The 20,564-nt window shown below is 39.3% G+C and overlaps 1 protein-coding gene across 3 annotated transcripts in view; it reads right to left on the bottom strand.

Moving 5' to 3' along the window:
- The window catches only part of LOC145970412 (uncharacterized), an 87,511-nt gene extending 68,573 nt beyond the window's left edge, over nucleotides 1–18,938 (bottom strand). Inside the window, exons 1-2 of one of the 3 annotated variants that reach the window (XR_014438422.1) lie at nucleotides 18,798–18,938; nucleotides 10,190–10,575 (exon numbers count right to left, since the gene is read on the bottom strand). Coding sequence is in view for 1 of the 3 variants with exons in the window: in XM_083097211.1 (XP_082953337.1) it covers nucleotides 10,492–10,575; nucleotides 10,776–11,300 (609 nt within the window). In the remaining 2 variants the exon portion in view is untranslated. Of the gene's footprint in view, nucleotides 1–10,189; nucleotides 10,576–10,775; nucleotides 12,763–18,797 lie in introns of those variants that run through there. The other 2 variants (XM_083097211.1, XR_014438425.1) reach the window with 2 other exon arrangements.
- Nucleotides 18,939–20,564: the final 1,626 nt, after the last annotated feature.

The following is a 20,564-nucleotide window of genomic DNA, read 5'->3' as shown; positions in this document are numbered from 1 at the left end:
AAGGATCGAGTTTGGGACGGTGCACGGCGTAAATCAGGTAACGCAGCCCAATGAGACCAAATGCTCGTGAAAGTGTGGAGTGTTATCTTTAAAATGTTTTTTTACCGAGCTCGATACGATGATTTTTCGCTGAGTTATTCCGAATTTAATTAAAAACGCTCTTTTTTCTTCTTCAATTTGCAGCTCAGCGAATAATTATCGTATCGAGCTCGGTAAAAAAGCATTGTAAAGGTGATACTCCACACTTTCACATGCATTTCGTCCCATTGGGCTGCGATACCTGATTCACGTCACGCACTGGAGCAAAGCGGGAACCTTTATTTATCGGTTTTGTATGCTTTCATTTATCCGCTATTTTGAAAAAAAATGGTTGCACATAATTTCAATTTAATTTAGGTGTGTGTGTGTGTGTGTGCTCGTTTGTATACCACAAGGATAAGGACCCCGTGGTTCGTCAGCTCCACAGTATTTAAAGACTCCAAACCCTCCTTGTGGCGTGTGTGTGTGTGTGTGTGTGTGTGTGTGTGTGTGTGTGTGTGTGTGTGTGTGCTTGTTTGTATACCACAAGGATAAGGACCCCGTGGTTCGTCAGCTCCACAGTATTTAAAGACTCCAAACCCTCCTTGTGGCGTGTGTGTGTGTGTGTGTGTGTGTACGGGCGCACGCATGTGTGTATTAATAGTGGGTATGACCTCCTCGTGCGCGTATTACCTCATTCATACGATCAGGCATACTCTGTATTAGTCTTTTTATTTCATCCTGCGTAATTGCATCCCATGCATTTTGAAGAACTCTTTGAAGTTCTTGCAGTGACTGAGGTGCAGGTACGTGATTTCGTACTTTCTTGCCGAGATTGTCCCACAAATGCTCAATGGGATTTAAATCCGGACTACTTGCTGGCCAAACAAGTCGATTTATGCCAACTTCATCGAGGAAATCAAACACTCTTCTCGCAGTGTGTGGTCGAGCATTGTCTTGCATAAACAAGAAGTTCTCTCCGATAAAGGGTGCATACGGAACAACATACGGAAGGAGTATGTCTTCCACGTATACATCTGCGTTCATGTTCCTGTCAAAAAAGTGCAAATCTGTATGAGCGTCCGCTGAAATACCTGCCCAAACCATCACAGAGCCTCCATTGTAGCTGTACCTTTCACTTACAGTACAATCTGCAAATCGTTCTCCACGACGACGATAAACTCGTTCTCGTCCATCTGGAGAATAGAGACAAAAACGAGATTCATCGCTAAAGAGTACTTTGCCCCAGTCTGCGTAATTCCAGTCTCTATGCGCAACTGCAAAATTGAGTCGAGCTACGCGATGACGACCTGTAAGAAAAGGTACAGCCGCTGGCCTGCGCGAAAACAGATTTTGTTCCGCTAATCTTCTCCGAACGGTGTCAACGGATACATTGCAATTGTGGACATCCCTTAAATTGTTTCGAATTTGAACAGCTGTTCGATGTCTGTCTCTTAATGAATTTAAAACAATAAATCGGTCATCGTTTTCATTGGTACGTCGAGGGCGCCCAGAACCAGGCCTCCTCTTGAAAGAATTGGTGTCTAAGTACCTGGCATAAGCACGTTGCACAGTTGACACTGACAGATCAAGTGCCTCAGCAACGTATCTTCGACTTCTGCCATCTTCAATTAAAGCAACAACTTGAGCAGCTTTTTCTGGAGTTATCGTTGCCATAATCGAGAAGTAATTTCGAGAAGAAGTAATTAATTATGGTTTCAATAGATGAAGTCGCAAGGAGCAACGCGTCTAGAGAGCTAGCAAATCAATCGCATAACTTGTACTATAGTCTTTCAATGTACCTGGCATAAGCACGTCTCAAACGGAAAAAACATTGAAAGACTATAGTACAAGTTATGCGATTGATTTGCTAGCTCTCTAGACGCGTTGCTCCTTGCGACTTCATCTATTGAAACCATAATTAATTACTTCTTCTCGAAATTACTTCTCGATTATGGCAACGATAACTCCAGAAAAAGCTGCTCAAGTTGTTGCTTTAATTGAAGATGGCAGAAGTCGAAGATACGTTGCTGAGGCACTTGATCTGTCAGTTTCAACTGTGCAACGTGCTTATGCCAGGTACTTAGACACCAATTCTTTCAAGAGGAGGCCTGGTTCTGGGCGCCCTCGACGTACCAATGAAAACGATGACCGATTTATTGTTTTAAATTCATTAAGAGACAGACATCGAACAGCTGTTCAAATTCGAAACAATTTAAGGGATGTCCACAATTGCAATGTATCCGTTGACACCGTTCGGAGAAGATTAGCGGAACAAAATCTGTTTTCGCGCAGGCCAGCGGCTGTACCTTTTCTTACAGGTCGTCATCGCGTAGCTCGACTCAATTTTGCAGTTGCGCATAGAGACTGGAATTACGCAGACTGGGGCAAAGTACTCTTTAGCGATGAATCTCGTTTTTGTCTCTATTCTCCAGATGGACGAGAACGAGTTTATCGTCGTCGTGGAGAACGATTTGCAGATTGTACTGTAAGTGAAAGGTACAGCTACAATGGAGGCTCTGTGATGGTTTGGGCAGGTATTTCAGCGGACGCTCATACAGATTTGCACTTTTTTGACAGGAACATGAACGCAGATGTATACGTGGAAGACATACTCCTTCCGTATGTTGTTCCGTATGCACCCTTTATCGGAGAGAACTTCTTGTTTATGCAAGACAATGCTCGACCACACACTGCGAGAAGAGTGTTTGATTTCCTCGATGAAGTTGGCATAAATCGACTTGTTTGGCCAGCAAGTAGTCCGGATTTAAATCCCATTGAGCATTTGTGGGACAATCTCGGCAAGAAAGTACGAAATCACGTACCTGCACCTCAGTCACTGCAAGAACTTCAAAGAGTTCTTCAAAATGCATGGGATGCAATTACGCAGGATGAAATAAAAAGACTAATACAGAGTATGCCTGATCGTATGAATGAGGTAATACGCGCACGAGGAGGTCATACCCACTATTAATACACACATGCGTGCGCCCGTACACACACACACACACACACACACGCCACAAGGAGGGTTTGGAGTCTTTAAATACTGTGGAGCTGACGAACCACGGGGTCCTTATCCTTGTGGTATACAAACGAGCACACACACACACACACACACACACACACACACACACACACACACACACACACACACACACACGCCACAAGGAGGGTTTGGAGTCTTTAAATACTGTGGAGCTGACGAACCACGGGGTCCTTATCCTTGTGGTATACAAACGAGCACACACACACACACACCTAAATTAAATTGAAATTATGTGCAACCATTTTTTTTCAAAATAGCGGATAAATGAAAGCATACAAAACCGATAAATAAAGGTTCCCGCTTTGCTCCAGTGCGTGGCGTGAATCAGGTATCGCAGCCCAATGGGACGAAATGCATGTGAAAGTGTGGAGTATCACCTTTACAATGCTTTTTTACCGAGCTCGATACGATAATTATTCGCTGAGCTGCAAATTGAAGAAGAAAAAAGAGCGTTTTTAATTAAATTCGGAATAACTCAGCGAAAAATCATCGTATCGAGCTCGGTAAAAAAACATTTTAAAGATAACACTCCACACTTTCACGAGCATTTGGTCTCATTGGGCTGCGTTACCTGATTTACGCCGTGCACCGTCCCAAACTCGATCCTTTAATAATCAATTTTACATCCTTTCACTTCCTTATCCGCCATTTTGAAAACAATGGCTGAGCATAATTGCCACTTAAATATTCTTAAAGTGGACATTACAGCCTTCATTTTGTTTTTTTAAACATATTTTTATCATCATTATTTACCAAGTTATGATCATTTAAAATTTGATGAAATTTTCTCAAATTTTAGGTGTACCGCTTTTTTTGCGGGTGAGTGTATATATATATATATATATTATCACACAACACTGACAGAACACTATACTTTTTGACTATACTTTTACTATACCGACGCGACGTGTCGATGCGCGTTCAAATCATGTACTGTGACTTGATGCGCTTCAATCCTCCCTGTATTTCGTCTAAACCTTTTCATCTTTGTGTAAAATAAATAAGTGGTGTATCATAATAATCATTTATTTACATCTCAGAAAGAATTCGTTCTCTCTCACGCGCGGCAAGGGCACAAAGCTGCCGAATATCGGCGCTGATACGTTGCAATTCTTCCTAGAAAAAATATGGAAAATAATTCTGGCCCTAATATTCAATCCTCTTCAAATACCGCTGTTTACCATCTGGACATCGGTTTATGATTGTTTATACTCGTCATAAAACATCCAACACATCCCCAAGCGTCCCCCACCCCGCCCCGCAGCCCCCGCGCCTACGAAATCCCCTCCGTCCCGCGTGACGTCATTCCCCCGCGTTTATATTGTTTATGTTAAAAAATATATATAATGAAGAGGAGTCTGCTGCACTAGAGTGTCATTTCTTTCGTTGCTCTTCTGTGTTTCGGTGGTCTTGTGCAATGGCTGAAGAAAACGTAATTATCATCGACGACGATACGGATGATGATTACGATGATTGGATGGATCCAGCTGTGGCGGAGAGGATGGAGATAGAGAGAGAGGAGAGAGAGAGGAGAGAGATGGAAGATGATGAATCTGATATAGAACCCTTGGCGAAGGACAGTGATTATGATAGTGACAATAGTGTCGATATTCTTGATGAACGGTTACAAAAGAAACAGCGAGATTTAAGCATACCTGAAATAATGACATACAACGAAGCAACAAAGATATGTTGCATTTCCTATTATTATTATATGGAAAATGGATCAAAATATTGTACCGAATGCTTTCTAGAAGATCCGCATCAGTTTGAAGAAATTAGTGCTGTTCGAGAACATAGAACCATAGCTTATGTTCATTTGGAAAATTCGAGTATGTCATGCAAAGAGTGCAGAAAATGTTTGAATCAAATATTTCCCTGCAACATGTGCCCTATTTGCACAAATTAAAATAGATGAGTCATGGATAACATTGTAAGTATCTTTTAATTTATTATATATCAAAAGTATCTCAAAATAAATTATTATTTTTTTTATTTTAATTAAGATAAAATTAATGTAGCGTTTTTCTTGTTTCAGGAGCTGCCTCCCCCTTACAGCCCGGCGCACCGTCCGCATTATTTTATATTCATCTTTTTTTTTTCCTCCTATATTTTATTAATTTTTAAATTTTATATAATTTTAATATTAAGTACACACACACACACACACACACACACACACAATTTGTAATACTCATACACACATTTAAATAAATTCTATATATTTTTAATTATAACAAAAAAAAATTGCAATTATTTACACGCCTTTCCCTTGCGCTCCAATCCTTTGCGTGCTCTCGCATTAATTATAAGTCTCGCTATCGTTCTCTCTCGTACGCATTCTTTTCGCACGCGATATTATTGTTCTCTCTCTCTCACACGCGCGGCAAGGGTACAAAGCAGCCGAACATCAGTGCTGATACGTTACAATTCTTCATTAAAAAATAAGATAAAATAAAATAAAAAAAAGGGGGAAAATGATTTTGGGTTAGGCCCGAAGACCCAATCCTCTTCAAATACCGCTGTTTATCAATCTGTTTATGATTGTTTATACTTGTCATAAAACATCCAACACAAGCGTCCCCCGCCCCGCCCCGCAGCCCCCGCGCCTACGAAATCCCCTCCGTCCCGCGTGACGTCATTCCCCCGCGCCGCCGAAAACCCCCTCCATCCTGCGTAACGTCATTCCCCGCGCCGCTGAGATCCCCTCGCGCCTCACCCCCCCTGAGAGGACCTGGGTTAGAACCGGCCTAGTATACCTACTTTCGTTTAAAAATATTATTTCATGATAGTGAAGGAATTCTTATAAAAGCCGTTAAAAATTGTAACCATTAAATGTTCTTAAAATCTATGTAATATGTCTTTAAAATTTATCTTTAAATTGATATATCTGTTACTGAATATGTGAAGCTGTTATTAAATTTTTAACTTGAATTTTTTGATAATCTGCATTCAAATTACAATTAAAACAATAAGAATATAGTAAGCAGGTATTAAATTTTTTACGATTCGATATTATATTTTTAATTTAATAATAAATTCTCAATTTAACAATTTATCTTTAATCATTTCTTTATTATTAATATGTAAAAATTGTTATTTTATTAGAATTTTTAATTAAAATATTCGTAACAACTCAAATATTTAACTTTAATTATTATTCGGATTAAAAAATTTTTGCCCGACTTATTTGTTAATTCCTATATCTTTTTGGTTTTAGAAATTATTGGGAGGAGGGGGGTTATATTCGATTTATAAATAAATGACAAATTTTTGAATTATTGTATCTAAATAAAACATTAGCTGAACGAGTTTGATTTCAATACTTATAACACATGCCAAATACAAGTGCAATATATATCTGATCTAAAATAATTTTTGTTCGCCTAAATCTATAAATTCTATTATAAATATCATATTATACTTTATCACTGTGTAATTTCAAATATTCCTATATCCAATTATATTTTGTTTCTCACCATGATATTCGATTTATGTCACAAATCATATATATGTTATTAAATAAAAAAGAGAAACTATTTCAAAGACGAAACACATAGCTGGATTTCCTATATTTAATTTACTACATTTGAATTACTTATAATGCATATAATTGCATACGTTAATATAGATTTGAATAAAAATGTTATATACATACATACATACATACATACATATACAGGGTGACCCATTTTAACTTAGGCAGCCAAATAACTCGAAAAATAAGCACACTACGAAAAAATGTTTAGAATCAAAATTTTGTCATTTCGAGGGGGACGTACAATGACGTTAAAATGAGCCCCCCCACCCCTCCCCCTGGGCGGTGAGGGAGGGCAAGTTTGAAATCTTAAATGGGAACCCCTATTTTTTATTGCATATTCGGAATCTTTGGCTAAAAACACATACAATTTGTCTGAAACATTTTTCTCGATTCATGATAGATGGCGCTGTAATCGACGAAATTCAATTTCTTCGATTTCTCTTACTGAGAACCCATGCTTACGATTCTGCAATAAATTAACAATAAAAATACCACGTTTTCATTGTTAATACTCGAAATTAGTCTTAAAACAAACTTCTCATTATTTTTTATTACTCATTAATTACTTCTCAAGAAACTGCTTTTAGCGTAACCTGCCCTTTAGGCAACTTGAATGGTCCAAAGTACCGAGACATTTTGGACTTTCCATCTGATGGAGTTCCTCTAAGTATCCCTCCAAAATTTTGTCCATTTAGTGCCAAAGTCACAAGTGTTTATGTATTTTTTTAACATTTGTACTCTGATAAAATTCTGGTAAAATGGCAAATTATACGCCTACAGAAGTAGTCGATATTCTTATAACCTTTGGCGAATGTGGTAGAAATTACAGACTTACTGCCCGTACTTATGCGGAGCGATTCCCAAATCGCCGCCATCCTACTGATCAACAAATTATAAACATTGAAAGGAGATCTCGTAATAATCCACTTCATCGCGAAAGGCGAAGGAATAGACTTCATAATAATAATGACCCTAGATTGCTCGCAGTTTTGGCTATGGTTCATCAAAATCCCCATATTAGTACCCGTCAAATAGAACGAGAACTGGGAATCCCTCAAACTACGGCACATAGATTGTTACGATCAGTCAATTACCATCCGTATCATATTACTCTGGTACAGGAATTAAGTGAGGCCGACTACGTACTCAGAGTACAATTTTGTAGATGGGCTCTTGAGATGTTAGATCAGAATCCAGATTTTTTTAGTAATGTTTGTTTCAGTGATGAAGCAACATTCATCAGCAATGGTAGTCTCAATAGGCATAATTGCCACTATTGGTCACCAGAAAATCCACATTGGTATCGTGAGGTGCTTAATCAACATCGTTGGAGTTTATATGTATGGGTAGGCATTTGCAATGGCCAAGTCATTGGACCTCATTTTTTTGAACGTCCAATTAATAGTCCAATGTATTTAGAATTCCTCGAAAATGATTTGCCAGCATACCTAGAGAATGTTCCCCTTGCAGTTAGACTAAATTTATGGTATCAACAAGATGGTGCTCCTGCTCATTATGCTCGTATTGTACGGATGTTTTTGAATCAAAGGTTCCCAAATCGGTGGATAGGGCGGGGTGGACCAGTTCTGTGGCCTCCGAGATCACCGGATTTGAACCCCCTTGATTTCTTTTTATGGGGATACGTTAAAGATGCAGTGTATAGTAAAGCTCCAACGACAAGATTGAATATGATGGAAAGAATAAGAAGAGCTTGTGAAGCTATAACTCCTTTAATGCTAGAAAATGTACAACGTAACTTTCGCTGTCGATTACTGTTATCCTTAGAAAATAATGGTGCACACTTTGAGCATCTCCTCCATGCGGAGAGAGCTGATAACAATGCAATCTTGCCTTAACTGGTTGGGTCACCACACGACCTTGCCTTCACTGGCTGGGTCACTACTTGACCTTGCCTTAACTGGTTGGGTCACCACACGACCTTGCCTTCACTGGCTGGGTCACTACTTGACCTTGCCTTAACTGGTTGGGTCACCACACGACCTTGCCTTCACTGGCTGGATCACCACACGACCTTGCCTTCACTGGCTGGGTTACCACACGTTCAAGCACCCCGAATTGTGAGAGGCGAGGGGACTCACGTTAATCAAGCACCCCGAAGGGAACAGAAAACTGCTACGTCCACGACGTTGTTCCTGGGTTACGCTAAAAGCAGTTTCTTGAGAAGTAATTAATGAGTAATAAAAAATAATGAGAAGTTTGTTTTAAGACTAATTTCGAGTATTAACAATGAAAACGTGGTATTTTTATTGTTAATTTATTGCAGAATCGTAAGCATGGGTTCTCAGTAAGAGAAATCGAAGAAATTGAATTTCGTCGATTACAGCGCCATCTATCATGAATCGAGAAAAATGTTTCAGACAAATTGTATGTGTTTTTAGCCAAAGATTCCGAATATGCAATAAAAAATAGGGGTTCCCATTTAAGATTTCAAACTTGCCCCCCCTCACCGCCCAGGGGGAGGGGTGGGGGGCTCATTTTAACGTCATTGTACGTCCCCCTCGAAATGACAAAATTTTGATTCTAAACATTTTTTCGTAGTGTGCTTATTTTTCGAGTTATTTGGCTGCCTAAGTTAAAATGGGTCACCCTGTATATATACAGGGTGACCCATTTTAACTTAGGCAGCCAAATAACTCGAAAAATAAGCAAGATAGAGAAAAATGTTTTAGACAAAAGTTGTATGGTTTCGAGGGGGCCATAAGATGGTATCATTGGTTTGACCTTGAAGAGTCATTTGAAGGTCACGTGAAGGTCACTTCAATTTTTTTAAATGGAACATCCTATATATTTTTGTACATTCTTGTAGCTCATCTCGAGAGCTTTCCAAAACACTATAATTAAGTACATTTTCGTTAAGTACTTTTTGAGTTATGAGGCTTGAAATAATTTCTTAATTTTACATAAACCGTAAAATATCTTGTAAAATATTCATTTTTCGATTACCTTACCTTAATACTTTTATGTACAAAATAATGAGAGGAATCAATTGGTGTAAAGAAAACACATAGTTGTTTCGAAGAAAAAATATGTAATTTGCAATTAACAATTCCATATTTTTTCTTAAAAACAACTATGTGTTTTCTTTACACCAATTGATTCCTCTCATTATTTTGTACATAAAAGTATTAAGGTAAGATAATCGAAAAATGAATATTTTACAAGATATTTTACGGTTTATGTAAAATTAAGAAATTATTTCAAGCATCATAACTCAAAAAGTACTTAACGGAAAGGTACTTAATTATAGTGTTTTGGAAAGCTCTCGAAATAAGCTACAAGAATGTACAAAAATATATAGGGTATTCCATTTAAAAAAATTGAAGTGACCTTCACGTGACCTTCAAATGACTCTTCAAGGTCAAACCAATGATACCATCTTATGGCCCCCTCGAAACCATACAACTTTTGTCTAAAACATTTTTCTCTATCTTGCTTATTTTTCGAGTTATTTGGCTGCCTATGTTAAAATGGGTCACCCTGTATATATATATATATATATATATATATATATATATATATATATATATATATATACACGCTTAAAATACAATTTGATATCATTTTATGTACATGTATGATAGTTTATTGATTCCCCTTAGGGTTACAAGGCGCTTTTGCAAGGAGCGTACCCGAACCTTTCACAATCCAAAAAATTTACATCTCCCCGACCTAGCCCTTGTGCGACCACTACATTCTAATTTCCCACACCCTCCCTGCGTATCCTCCCCTTCCTTTCTCTCCATCCCTCACCTCCCTTTCCACTCTCCGGACCCTTCTCCTCCCAATCTATGCTTCCTCTCATGCCAGCACCGCTTTCCATCTTCCTCTTCTTCCTCTCCCTTTCTCCTGCGCTTTGCTTTCCCTATCCTGTCTCTCCTCCTTTCCTGTCTCCGTTTCCTTCTGCTCTAATCCTTCCTTTCCATTCCCCACCCTGTATCGAGAGTAACTGCAAACAAACGGAAATTAAACAAAAGCACAGCGGTTATCTACTCCTCCTCTCCACTCCCTCCACTTCTTCCATTTCCCTTAACTCCCTCTCCTATCTTTCCTACCTTTCCTCCTCTATCCCTATTCTCTCCCCCTTGTCCCTACTCGTCCCCCCTCTTCCACCTCCTACCCTTCCCTCTCCAGCTCTCCATTCCTTACCTTCTTCACCCTCTTCCTCCTCTCTCCTTTTCCACTATTCATCACTTTCCTCCTCCGTCTCCTCTGTTTCCTCATACCACCTACTTCTTTCCACCGCTTGCCCCTCCTCTCTCCATCACCAGCTCTCCTTCCTTCCACCGTCCTCTCTCTCATCTCCTTCCTCACCTCTAATGCTTTCCACTTCCCTATCGTTGACTCCTCCACCTTCCTGCCTTCCTTTTCTTCTCTTCTCTCTTCCTTTTCTCTCTTCTCATCTACCACCCTAATCTCCTCCTCTGCACCTTCCCTCTCCAACTTAACCTCAACTCCCACGCTCCACTTCCCTATCGTTGACTCCTCCACCTTCCTGCCTTCCTTTCCTCCTCTTCCTTCTTCCTTTTCTCTCCTCTCACCTTCCACCATACTCTCCTCTTCTGCACCTTCCCTCTCCGTCCTAACCTCAACTCCCACGGTCTCTTGACCGACCTCCTCTCTCCTCTCCATTCCCCTTGTCAACCTCCTTAACACCAACACCAGCTCCACCATAACCTTCCTCAGTTCTCTGATCTCCTCCACAGTCCTCCACTTTCCATCTTTTTATCTATCGTTCCAACTTCCTCACTGTAAACCCCGTACTCTCCGTCTCTCTTTAATCGATCCACGCATCGATCTATCTACCGCTCGCTTCCTTCCTCTAAAGTTACTAGATATACAAAGTACCGCAATCATTCGCCATTTTGACTCCAATAAGCGGTTCATTCAAATTATATATTTACATGACCCCTTAATGACAATGTATTTTTGGCAATTAATTTCAGCCATTTTTTGCATTTTTTGTTATTTTCGCTTTTTGGGATGCGAAATAAACGAAAACCTTTTTCGCTTTGATTTCTATAGCCTTTTACGCAACAACCTAGTCACGAATGCTTCTCAGATTTCACATACAAGTTAGAAAATTGCACTTAAAGTGTACATACATACGTAACAAAAGTGTGCACTTGTACTTTTTGGCGTCATTTTGGCTCCAAATCCTTATACATTGAGTCTTATGGATTGCGGTACTTTGTATATCTAGTGACTTTACCTTCCTCCAGCCTCTAGCGCCATCTCCACTCTCCATCTCTGCCGTTCCACTCGCTCCTTCCTTTGGCCTTTAGCGCCATCTCCACTCTCCATTTCCGTCGTTCCACTACTCCTCTTCTTCCCGCCTCTCCCTCCATCCGCCATTCTTCCCAACTCAGCACTTTTACTCCAACTTTTCTCTTCCAAAAAACTCTCTATCCGTTCTCTCTCCATCTCCGCCTCCACGTCAACACAACCCTCCGGTATACCTCCACCTCCTCCTCCGTTCCCAGCTCTCATCTCCTCTCCCAACCATCCCCTTTTCCTTCTCCTTTCTGCCACTCACTTCCACACATGTCACCCGATCTAATGGCGGCGACGTCCCCCCTATGTACATGTATGAATTATAGGAAAAAAAACGAATGTTTTTTTATAAGGAATACAAATTGCCTTTATATTTATTTCATCCAGTGGATAATTTTTTAATTCGGACCATTCATTCCCAACGACAATGTTAAATAATTTTGAATTTACAGGATAATGAGGAAGATTGCTTGTATTTATTAATATTCTACCTTGTATCATGAATTCTTTATCATATTTATAAATATTTATAATATGAAAAATATCAAAACTTTTTAAGTAACAAAAACTGTCAGGCTCTTTTTTTGATAAAAGTTCAAATGTTTTATAAAAAATGGAATCATATGCTGATCTTGTTTCATTTGATTTTAAAGAATTATAATGAGCAACTTGAGGTTTTGAAACATTATATTCATGTCGTGTTTTTTTATATGTAGCACGTTCCACTATTCTATTATGTATTTGTTGAAGAGGTTTTTCTGCTTTCTTTAATTGTTTTTCAATTTCATATAAAAAACTTTCAAAAGAAAAACTACTATATGAATCCAAATGACCAAATTTTAGAACATCATCAGCTAAGTGAATTAAATTGTGAACGTTATAAATAATAAAATCTTTTCCGTATAATATTTTTGCAGTTTCAACAAAATAAGTTAACAAATTTTTAGCATATTCATTATTATTAATACAATCACTTTCATGACATAATATCTTAATAGCACAATGCAAAGAATTAAAATGTAATAAATAATTTGGAGGCAAATAATTTTGAAATATAACTGGTCCTACATACAGGGCGATCCTGAAAAACGATCCGTCTATAAAATGACGTATTCCTGACACCATTCTAAGACAATTTTTCCTTTACCAAAATTTGATTTGAAGCGTAGTTTTTGAATTATGAGCAAAAATAGTTAGTAAATCACGCGTCGGGTACAGAAGGCAGGCAGGAGCGGCGCGGCGTGCCGCGAGCGCGGGCGCAGCTGACCGCCCGACGGGTGATTACCACCGCATGAGTCGCTAACTATTTTATCTTATAACAAAATTATGCTTTAAATAAAATTTTGGTAAAGAAGAAAATGTCCTAGAATTACGTCAGAAATACGTGTTCCTTAAAATAACGTTATTTTAATAATGAAAAGTTGTTCCGGATCGCCGGCCGTCCGACGTTGCAATCAGCTGATTGCTACACGCGATGTGCGTATGGCGGAGTGTGTGCGTAAGAGAGAGAGAGAGAGAGAGAGAGAGAGAGAGGGAGAGGGTAGGAGGGACAGACATTCATACACACGCACGCACTTTTTTCTCGCTCTCTTTCTCTCTTTTACGCAACACTCATACACTCTCTCATTCAGTCTCTCACTCACACTCTCTCGGTCACTCACTCACTCACTCACCTGCTTACTCACTTGCTCACTCACCTTGTAGCAGCGTAGCGAATCTTCATGCTATGTATTGTTGTATCTGCTGCACGGTTATGATTGCTAGAGATGCGCGACACATCGAAATTTTTTCGATTATTAGTCTCACACTCGATTGACACAATATACAGGGCGATCCTGAAAAACGTTATGTCTTTAAAATGACGTATTCCTGACACCATTCTAAGACAATTTTTCCTTTACCAAAATTTGATTTGAAGCGTAGTTTTTGAATTATGAGCAAAAATAGTTAGTAAATCACGCGTCGGGTACAGAAGGCAGGCAGGAGCGGCGCGGCGTGCCGCGAGCGCGGGCGCAGCTGACCGCCCGACGGGTGATTATCACCGCATGAGTCGCTAACTATTTTATCTTATAACAAAATTATGCTTTAAATAAAATTTTGGTAAAGAAGAAAATGTCCTAGAATTACGTCAGAAATACGTGTTCCTTAAAATAACGTTATTTTAATAATGAAAAGTTGTTCCGGATCGCCGGCCGTCCGACGTTGCAATCAGCTGATTGCTACACGCGATGTGTGTATGGCGGAGTGTGTGCGTAAGAGAGAGAGAGAAAGAGAGAGAGAGGGAGGGTAGGAGGGACAGACATTCATACACACGCACGCACTTTTTTTCTCGCTCTCTTTCTCTCTTTTACGCAACACTCATACACTCTCTCATTCAGTCTCTCACTCACACTCTCTCGGTCACTCACTCACTCACTCACCTGCTTACTCACTTGCTCACTCACCTTGTAGCAGCGTAGCGAATCTTCATGCTATGTATTGTTGTTATCTGCTGCACGGTTATGATTGCTAGAGATGCGCGACACATCGAAATTTTTTCGATTATTAGTCTCACACTCGATTGACACAATACAGATTACACGATAACGAGTTTACTGTTTATTCACTCACTATTGATTTATCGATACCAAAAATTACTTTCAAAGAAACGCGAATGCAAACAGCACATGACTCGACGCGAAGCGACGGACCGCGGAGACTGCGCGACCACAAGAGTTATGTTGCCAGAAACGCGACACGCGACATCTAACAAACGACTTGCGCGTGGCGCGTGATTGACGCGAGATAAGACGAACGATCGGCTAAAACCTTCGCATTGCGAATGCGGTAGAAAACATGACACGTATAATGACATACTTAAAAAATTAATTATTTATTATAAATAATAACTATTTCTAATTATAATAAATAATTATTATTTTAAAAAGCATGTGTTGTACGTTATTACGTTTTCGAAATTATTGCATTCACGATGCGAAGATTTAAGTCAATCGCAAGAATTAAAATTACATTATTCTTGCGATTGACTTAAATCTTCGCATCGTGAATGCAATAATTTCGAAAACGTAATAACGTACAACACATGCTTTTTAAAATAATAATTATTTATTATAATTAGAAATAGTTATTATTTATAATAAATAATTAATTTTTTAAGTATGTCATTATACGTGTCATGTTTTCTACCGCATTCGCAATGCGAAGGTTTTAGCCGATCGTTCGTCTTATCTCGCGTCAATCACGCGCCACGCGCAAGTCGTTTGTTAGATGTCGCGTGTCGCGTTTCTGGCAACATAACTCTTGTGGTCGCGCAGTCTCCGCGGTCCGTCGCTTCGCGTCGAGTCATGTGCTGTTTGCATTCGCGTTTCTTTGAAAGTAATTTTTGGTATCGATAAATCAATAGTGAGTGAATAAACAGTAAACTCGTTATCGTGTAATCTGTATTGTGTCAATCGAGTGTGAGACTAATAATCGAAAAAATTTCGATGTGTCGCGCATCTCTAGCAATCATAACCGTGCAGCAGATAACAACAATACATAGCATGAAGATTCGCTACGCTGCTACAAGGTGAGTGAGCAAGTGAGTAAGCAGGTGAGTGAGTGAGTGAGTGACCGAGAGAGTGTGAGTGAGAGACTGAATGAGAGAGTGTATGAGTGTTGCGTAAAAGAGAGAAAGAGAGCGAGAAAAAAAGTGCGTGCGTGTGTATGAATGTCTGTCCCTCCTACCCTCCCTCTCTCTCTCTTTCTCTCTCTCTCTTACGCACACACTCCGCCATACACACATCGCGTGTAGCAATCAGCTGATTGCAACGTCGGACGGCCGGCGATCCGGAACAACTTTTCATTATTAAAATAACGTTATTTTAAGGAACACGTATTTCTGACGTAATTCTAGGACATTTTCTTCTTTACCAAAATTTTATTTAAAGCATAATTTTGTTATAAGATAAAATAGTTAGCGACTCATGCGGTGATAATCACCCGTCGGGCGGTCAGCTGCGCCCGCGCTCGCGGCACGCCGCGCCGCTCCTGCCTGCCTTCTGTACCCGACGCGTGATTTACTAACTATTTTTGCTCATAATTCAAAAACTACGCTTCAAATCAAATTTTGGTAAAGGAAAAATTGTCTTAGAATGGTGTCAGGAATACGTCATTTTAAAGACATAACGTTTTTCAGGATCGCCCTGTATATCTTGCGTTTTTAATACATAAACAATCTTACGTAACATAAAACAATCTTATAAAATAAAAATCGAAACTCTTTTGTAAATACATAGTTTTTCAAATGATATGCTCAATCCAGAAGTAAAATGCAAATTTTGTCATCACAAAATATCTATTGATGATGATCCCGATATCAAAAAAGAAACACTGCTAGAAGCTTCAACGATAATGACTACACACTTGAAACAAAAGCATGGAATTACCAAAGGAAAATGGAAATTATTACAACAATGGATCAAACAAATCGCAAGAAATGCGTATAAATGCCAAGCTTCGCCCTGCTATACAGGGTGATTCAAAATAACCCCCTTGTCCCTGAAATGACACATTCTTGAATCAATTCTAAGACGATTTTTCCTTTGGCAAAATTTCGTCCAAAGCTTAGTTTTTGAATTATTAAAGGAAGTAGTTAACGTATGACGGGTCGAATATAAGAGGCAGGCAAGGGTGGCGCGATTCACCGTCAGACGCGGGTGCTTACGCGGGGCACCTGCTGCGATCAGCTGGTCGCTATACACATACAGACAAACATGCAAACACATACATTCTCTCTCTGTCTATCTGTCTCTCTCTCTCTCTCTCTGTCTCTCTCTATCTGTCTCTCTCTCTCTTTCTTCTTTCATGAACTGTATTCTTTTATAAACTTTAACGTAATCACATTTATTTACTCACTCGATGAGACGAGAAATTTACTAATGACTCTATCACTAATCACTATTAATCACTGTCGAATAATAACTGTTGGCGATTAAAAATCACTCGATGAAAGAAACACGCGCGGACACGTTACTATACGACGCGACGACGCGAGTTTCTTTCATCGAGTGATTTTTAATCGCCAACAGTTATTATTCAACAGTGATTCAAAAACTAAGCTTTGGACGAAATTTTGCCAAAGGAAAAATCATCTTAGAATTGATTCAAGAATGTGTCATTTCAGGGACAAGGGGGTTATTTTGAATCACCCTGTATGTATTAGCATTTAACTTTTAATTCTGATTTCCATTATCGCTGCATGTATTATCGGGAATCGAACCCGGGACTTTTGGCTTTGCAGGCTAGTGCGCTGCCTACTGTGCCACGCTTCGCCCTGCTACATGTATTAGCATTTAACCTTTAATTCTGATTTCGATTACATTATTTTCTTTGCTTTCATAAATTTGACGATTCGTAAAACATTACCTGAAAAAATAAGTGAGAAGTAATGCGTTTATGATGAGCAATTATTGTATTAATTTTCGTTGTAACATTAATGCAGGTTTGCGGTTAGCTTAACTTTTCGGCCGATTTTACTTATTGCCATCCCTATTTCTTTTATTTCATAGCACGTAGACTGCTTGCGAAACGTAAGACGCTCGATTCAGGGCGGTAAAAATTATAAATTACAGTTTAATTGCTCTATACATTTACAGAGTTTACAGAGTTATTATTGTTATGATTATTATTATTATTATTATAAAGTCAAAAGTAACACTAAAATGAAACACAATTGTTAACGCCGCTTTTATCTCGTACGAGGATCGCGAGCGACGTATCTGGGTCTGAGAATCGCAATTAGCGTTAAATGCGCGATAGGGGAGGCCTAAATTTTATTACCTGCCTTACATTAGAGATCATTCTCCCCGATGATATTTCTCACGATTAACGCAAACGAGATCGGCGAAGAAAGGAGTCGCGAATTATTGTAATTAATTGAGCGGCATGGGGGTAATAAATCTCGACGACGGCGCGTCTCGAGCGAGATGCATCATTTTATCGCGTATATTGCACCGAATGCCCCTATTCGGGGATACAAATGGACGCAATAATGATAAATGCCATCTTCGATACGATCGCTGGCCGAGAGAAATTATCGACCTTCTAGTTTTCCGCATTCCGCATCCTTTCAGGGTCAGTAATCGCGACGAATCTTTCCCGTCGATCTCTGCATCAACTGTCAAAGGCCGTTACGTTATCTGTCAAAATGCAGCGAACTTGAAGAGAGGGGGAGCCTTCCCCTCCCCCTTCTCCTCCTCTTCCTGCCGTGCAACAACCGTGTATCACGTTTTCGATCTAATTTCGCGACGAAGTAAATTACACACACACACTTATCGAAAGTGACGGATAACGCAACGTATCGCGTATAATAGAAAGGCTGACCGGTAACTGACCTCTAATCACGCTGCTTAAAGCGATCGCGCGGAATCCTTGAAAAAACGTCGTAAATAGGATGACAAGAACGGATGCTAAGAATGGAATTTAATTACGACGATGACTAATTACCGTACTGTAGAAAACAATGTCGCGAGAAACGTTCGACTGTTGTACGACTATTCCAAGACGCAACAACCGCTGTTGCGAAGATTGACATGTGCAAAGATACAGGAATTATATTCGCAAAATAAAAGGAAATAAATTACAAACTGATCGTCCGGAATTACGGCTCAATTCACGGGCCTCCTGTTTTTCTTTCGATTCATGTTATTGCGACAAGGGGAAGAGGGGCGAGGAATATCGCGTGAAAATAATTTCTTGCTCGCACGTCGAAGGCATGAATGGCAAGAATGCCGGTCTTTACGTGCCAGCGACGATTGATCAGCCGGAATTTTACGAATTCCCGCGAACGACGAGCGGTCGCCCGTCATTCGCGAGACGTCGTGTATGTAAGATAATACTGATGCGTCACGCACTCACCGAAAGCAATTCCTTGCGGCGTTTCCGACGACCGGGTAGGGGCTCGATGACGACGACGGGCTGGCGATAATCCTTGGGCGAATCCGGCGAACTAACCCCAAGAAATCCGTATGCGTATCCACGTGTGTGTGCGCGTATGCGTGTGCTGGAGAAGGCAGGAACGGAGGAATCAGACACCGACACTTGTTTTTAACACACTCGCCAACAACACACGATGCACACAACGCGCGACACGTACGACACGCGATTTTCACGGCGATGGAATTTTGTCACGTCGCGGCGTTTTCTCAACGAACGGTACCACAGACGCTCATATTGCTGGCTCCGCGGAGTGAATTACCATTCCAGCTCCTTCCCTCTCTGCGCTCGTAGCGCTCTGGACGTGGCCTAGCGCCGTAGAGGTCCGAACGTGACGAGCGCGCGCGCGCGAAGCGAGTCCGCATGCGCGCGCAGCTTTCATCTAGAGTTGCAGGCGCGCGCATCATTTGAACCTGCCGTTTAATCAAAATCTGTACAAAATATAAAATAAGAATACTGGATCACTACTATAAAATCTAGCTTCAATTATGTGCACAATATATATTATCAAGGCATCAAATTATTATTTTTTAATGTAACAATTTTATTATCAAAATATCAAAAAACCTGAACATTCTCAAAAATTTCACATCCAAATACAAAATTTCTTGCCCGATTATTAAAAAAATTTTACTTATTCACAATTTATATTTACGCATAGTGTCATAAATTTAATATAGCTTTGTCTTGTATCCATTTTAAGTGCATTCCAGTTATTTTTTTCAACTTTATGATCATTTTTTTAAATGTTTGATCATATCTTCCAGAGTTATCATGAATGATTGACTACCGACTCTATGGGGCGGCGTGTGGCTGAGGCGGCAAGATACTTGCCTACCATGAAGGGTCTCGGGTTCGAATCCCGCTGAGGCAGAAAACTTATTTCTGCGATATAGCCGCCCTAATCCCCCTCCTACTCTTTCCCCTCATATAGCTAATGATAAATTATTGACTATAGTAGTACTAAATTAGTCAATTTTAAATTTGTATAATATTTTAATTAATAAAATCTAACAATAAGCAAATTAGTAATATTCAATTTTCGCTGTTTCACTTACTCTCTTGGTATTAGACCTGCATGGAAGTCATTAAAGATATTACGGCCCTATTAGGGTCCATCCGCCACTGTTATTGGCACAGTGGAATTGAGGGATGTGGTCACGAAATAAGAATTGGATGTGGTCATACGAAATAAGAATTATTTCAAGCAAAAGTATACGAAGAATATAGTTGTATAGAAAAAAGAAGCAAATTTTTAATTAAAATATTCGTAAAAACTCAAATATTTAACTTTAATTATTATTCGGATTAAAAGATTTTTGCCCGATTACTTATATGTTCATTTCTATATTTTTTTGGTTTTAGAAATTATTGGTTATATTCGAATCATAAATAAATTTTTGAATTATTGTATCTATATTATATCTAGATTATTATAATTATATAAAACATTAACTTTTAGAAGGTGAATTAGAACGAGTTTGATTTTAATACCTACAACTTTTGCCAAACACAAGTGCGATATTTTTCGAGTAATATTTGTGAAGCAAATGTTATTAACGTCTGTGAATTTTATGCTCGTTTATATACACACACAAGGATAGAAAGGCCTTAACATATGAATTTATGCACATATCGTAATATATGTCCTGTTCCTATTTACAGTATGTCTGATAATTCCTAAAAACT

Source organism: Camponotus vicinus, unplaced genomic scaffold (genome assembly GCF_025532165.1).
Source record: "Camponotus vicinus isolate PSW18456_S1 unplaced genomic scaffold, iyCamVici1.0 SCAF_4, whole genome shotgun sequence".
NCBI lineage: Eukaryota > Metazoa > Arthropoda > Insecta > Hymenoptera > Formicidae > Camponotus > Camponotus vicinus.
This window is presented reverse-complemented; position numbering and strand designations above follow the sequence as displayed.